Source organism: Pyrus communis, chromosome 16 (genome assembly GCF_963583255.1).
Source record: "Pyrus communis chromosome 16, drPyrComm1.1, whole genome shotgun sequence".
Lineage (NCBI taxonomy): Eukaryota > Viridiplantae > Streptophyta > Magnoliopsida > Rosales > Rosaceae > Pyrus > Pyrus communis.
The window spans coordinates 2,696,273-2,700,853 of record NC_084818.1 but is presented as its reverse complement, the minus strand read 5'-3'; the positions used below and the strand labels follow the sequence as shown (position 1 = coordinate 2,700,853).

Genomic DNA, 4,581 nt, shown 5'->3' with positions numbered 1-4,581 from the left:
TAAATGATTTGCCACCTGTAATAACAAAAAAAAGGTTATATATATATATATGAATCTTAGTTCTTGAGACAAAGTGGATTTTACACCCATCTCTCACTATGTTTTTTTCTGGCCGGTCATCACAAAGACACAACTCTAGTCCTTCCAAAAAAAAAAAAGAGTGCGCCACTAAATTCTAAGCGCCATAACCCCTATAAAACCCTCACAATCTCCCCCCTCTCAAAATCCACACCCACAATCTCTCTCAACTCTCTCTCTCTCTCTACAAAGTAACTTACAATGTGCAAAGTGACATCTCCTCTCTGCTGCAATGGCAATACAGACCACCATTACCTTGTCTCCATCAACGACTCAAAGGAACCCAAAACCCTAACTTCTCCATTGATATCCAAAACCATAACACCCCAACCAGAACAAGTACATAAATCACAGTTCAAACCCCACAAAAGATCCCATTTTTCTTTGGCTTTAAAAGAAGCGAATTCCATAGCTGCCATAGCTTTCCCAATGATACTCACCGGCTTATTGCTTTACTCAAGGTCAATGATCTCCATGCTCTTCCTCGGCGGCCTCGGCGAGCTCGCCTTAGCGGGCGGTTCCCTCGCCGTGGGCTTCGCCAACATCACCGGTTACTCTATCCTCTCCGGACTCGCCATGGGAATGGAACCTCTCTGCGGCCAAGCTTTTGGCGCCAAAAAAAACACTCTACTCGGCCTCTCTTTGCAGAGGACGGTCCTCCTCCTACTATTTACATCCTTACCCATTTCTCTTCTCTGGCTGAACATGAAGAAAATCCTCCTCATCTGCGGCCAGGACGAAGCCATCGCCGCCGAAGCTCAGTTGTACCTCCTCTGTTCTCTCCCTGATCTTCTCGCTCAATCTTTTCTCCACCCTCTGAGAATTTACCTCAGAAGTCAATCCATCACTCTGCCTCTCACATTGTGCGCAACCCTCGCAATCATCCTCCACATTCCCATCAACTATTTACTCGTTTCCCACCTCGATTTGGGAATCAAAGGTGTTGCTCTTAGTGGGGTTTGGTCTAACTTCAACCTCGTAGCTTCCGTGATTGTATACATCATCGTCTCTGGGGTCCACAAGAAAACCTGGGGAGGGATTTCAATGGATTGTTTCAGAGAATGGAGGACTCTTCTAAATTTAGCGGTGCCCAGCTGCATTTCTGTGTGTTTAGAATGGTGGTGGTATGAGATCATGATCTTGCTCTGTGGGTTGTTAATAAATCCGAGAGCCACCGTTGCTTCGATGGGCGTTCTAATTCAAACTACCGCTTTAATCTACATATTTCCTTCTTCCTTAAGCTTCAGTGTGTCCACGAGAGTCGGCAACGAAATCGGGGCGAACAACCCGAAAAAAGCGAAACTTGCAGCCATTGTAGGGCTCTGCTGCAGCTTTATGCTAGGCCTTTCAGCTCTGGTGTTTGCAACAACGGTGAGGAACATTTGGGCAAGCATGTTCACACAAGACAAAGACATTATAGCGCTAACATCGATGGTATTGCCGATAATCGGGCTCTGCGAGCTCGGAAACTGCCCTCAGACGACGGGGTGCGGAGTTCTGAGAGGCACTGCAAGGCCGAAAGTCGGAGCAAACATAAACTTGGGGTGCTTTTATCTTGTCGGAATGCCGGTGGCCGTGGGGTTGGGATTCTTTCTTGGGTTTGATTTTCAGGGGCTGTGGCTCGGCCTCTTGGCGGCGGAGGGCAGCTGCGCTCTGACCATGTTGGTGGTTTTGGGTCGTACAGATTGGGAGTTTGAAGCTCGGAAAGCCAAAGAGCTGACCGGGGCTGATGCTGCTGAGGTGGCAGTTGGTGACAGCGAAGATGTTGAGGAGGACAAGCCAAGCAAAGCTGAAATCAAGGAAGATTGTTTATGTTTATTAGGTGAGTTAGATTACGATAATAATAATAAAAACGATAATTATAGCTCACATGTTTAGGTTAGCTTAGTTTAATCCCCTTTTATTTTTACATTTTTGTCACCTAATTAAGCTGTATAGTAGTGGATGCATGTAGATGGAGGAGTTTAGATTGTTCTTTTTTTGGGAGGATATTTCTATTGACATGAGGACTTTCTATCTCCAGAAGTGTTTCTTTTGGTACACTTCCACTGAAATTCAACTAATGCTGAATTTCATAGGAAGTAGCAAAATTGCTGGGTTAGGAACAAAAATCCCACCCTCTTCTGTATTTTGTAATCGGATACAAAAGAAATTCAAAGAAGATTTATTCTAGTAGAGATCCAAATTTTCCTTTATTTTATCGAAACATAAGCTTTATACATTACAAGCTACAAACCCTACATAGAACAATTCTTTATGCTTTCATGTATTATAGTGTGTTAGCTTGCGATGTGTATCTCTATTGCATGAAAGTTGTTTGTACCATACTTCATTAATTTCGAAACTATCAAGCATCTGTCAACTTCATACCTTCAAATGAAAGATTCGTGTACAAGAGTTTGTCTCCAATTAATGGACCAATCACAACGTGACAAATGTTAACGTTATAATAAAACTCCTAGAATCCCACGTGGACGTAGCTCAATTTAGGATCTTATGTTTGTTTTCCTATCTTTATCTCTTTATATATGACATTCACTAGGTGATTTGAACAATCTCGCAAAAGTTACAACCTTAACACTTTATGTCATTCTAAAGTCAATATAATTTTGTGCATTAACAAAAGTCTTAATTGGAAGAAAGGGGGTTTTAAATAGTTTTATGCAGTTCTACCTATTTGCACCATTAAAAGTATGGGCAATTATTATTAACACAAAAAAGTCGTCCTGACAACAAAATAAAATTCTCTAGTTTCAATTGATGAGCATCTCTTTAAGAGAAACTTTAAATTTTTGTTAAACTAGCAAATGAACAGTGGCAAAAAAAATATTTTAGCTACTTAGTTTGATATTCATGTCCAACAACACTATCTATTTTAGCAACCTTTGAATATTTTATAATAAAACCTCTATAAAGTCATAAAGTTGGAACCAAGATATTTTTATAACTTTAGGGATGTTATTACTTAATAGAGGTGTAGTTAAAAATATTATTTATTTAATTATTTATCCTTAATTAATGATATTTCCTAAGGTCCCTTCCTCCTAATTCCCCAAATCAGGGAATCCGTGCCATTGAAATTTGATCCAACGGCTACAAACAAGGGCTTATTTTAAAAGTTATAATAACTTCAGTCGTTTGATCAATTTTCAATGACACAGATTCTCTGATTTGATGGATTAGGAGGAAGGGATCCGAAGAGGATCCCTTTCCATTTCCTAAATAAGAAACATGAGGATGACAGTATGGAAGTACCAAAAGTTTCATGCCAAGAAGCTGTAAACATAATTGAGAAGTTAGAAACATTTTAGCTTTAACAAATAGATGTCAATGCTATAGTTTTATATATTTTTTTAATATTTAACAAGTGAATTATGCTCTCTAAATTTAAAGAGTAATTGTTCATTTTACTATAATAGAGAGCCTTTTATAGCATCTCTTGATTTTTTTTTTTTTTTTTTTTAATAATTTAACTCTTTAATATAGAGATTTCAGTTGTTACAGCACCTTATAGAGTCTGCTAATAACCATTTCAACTAATCTGTGGTACGATGCTGGCTGTTTAACTATTGTTCCTAAGATCCATGTTATGTATGTACCTTTGAGGTTACCTAACCAAAATAACAATTCTAATAATTATGTTAAAAAGTAAATAACAAAAGGGGTGAGTTACTCTGATTCAGATTATCGATCTCAACCTTTACTGGAAGTGCTGCAAATTTGTTATGATCTTAGGCTTAGCAAATGTATCTGGGAGTAGAAATTTCAAAGGGTCAACTGATATGGCCGGACTGAAAATTACTAGTCAGTCGGCTGCAAATGCAAGAACTGGTCTTGAGCATCTTACTGATCCTGTTGACTTAGTGATATATTAAAAAATAAAATAAATAAATAAAGGGACTAAATGTAGAGACATATCCTTAACCACATAAAAACATACAACTTGCATCTCAACTTGCCAAATTGATCCCTAAATTACAGACTAGGATTCTCTCTCCCTTCTCTTTTCATCCCCTTCCATCCTCTCCTCTCACATTGTTTTATTTTGTCTTTCCATCCTCTCCTCTCACATTCTTTTATTTTTTCTTTCTCTTGTTATAAAAAATTAATATAAGATATTGAGGTGGCTTAACAGTGATCGTTCAAATAGGAGGGGAGGGAAGGGGAGGGAAAAAAAAAAAAGAAAAAAGGAGAGAATCCTACTCCCTAAATCACACACATCTCCGAGTTTGTTTCAAGACACTGAGTCTGACATGACCTAATATTCCTTTTCCAACCGCTCTCTGTTGCCCTTTTTTGTTACAAATAATCACTTAACAGAGTATTACAGAAATTGGATTTAAGAACTACAGGGAATCATATGCCATTATTTCTTATACCTTAATCGAAGAAAGTTGAGTTCTATCATAAAAAACAATTGACAATATGAGAAGTAGTTAAATTCTTTATAAGTCCTTATATAGTTTGGTCCCTCACCGATGTGGAACTTTGTTCTCACATTCT

General features: G+C 38.3%; 1 protein-coding gene across 1 annotated transcript; it reads left to right on the top strand.

Annotated features, from left to right (window-relative positions):
* The first annotated feature begins 244 nt into the window (after positions 1-244).
* LOC137721418 (protein DETOXIFICATION 49-like) lies at positions 245-2,410 on the top strand. Its single transcript, XM_068460509.1, has one exon. The coding sequence runs from the start codon at positions 280-282 to the stop codon at positions 1,954-1,956; it is 1,677 nt and encodes a 558-aa protein (XP_068316610.1). The 5' UTR covers positions 245-279; the 3' UTR covers positions 1,957-2,410.
* The last annotated feature ends 2,171 nt before the right edge of the window (positions 2,411-4,581 follow it).

Bases quoted from the DNA above. Each gene is read 5' to 3' on its own strand.
- LOC137721418 (XM_068460509.1), top strand. From the start codon at position 280: ATGTGCAAAGTGACATCTCCTCTCTGCTGCAATGGCAATACAGACCAC.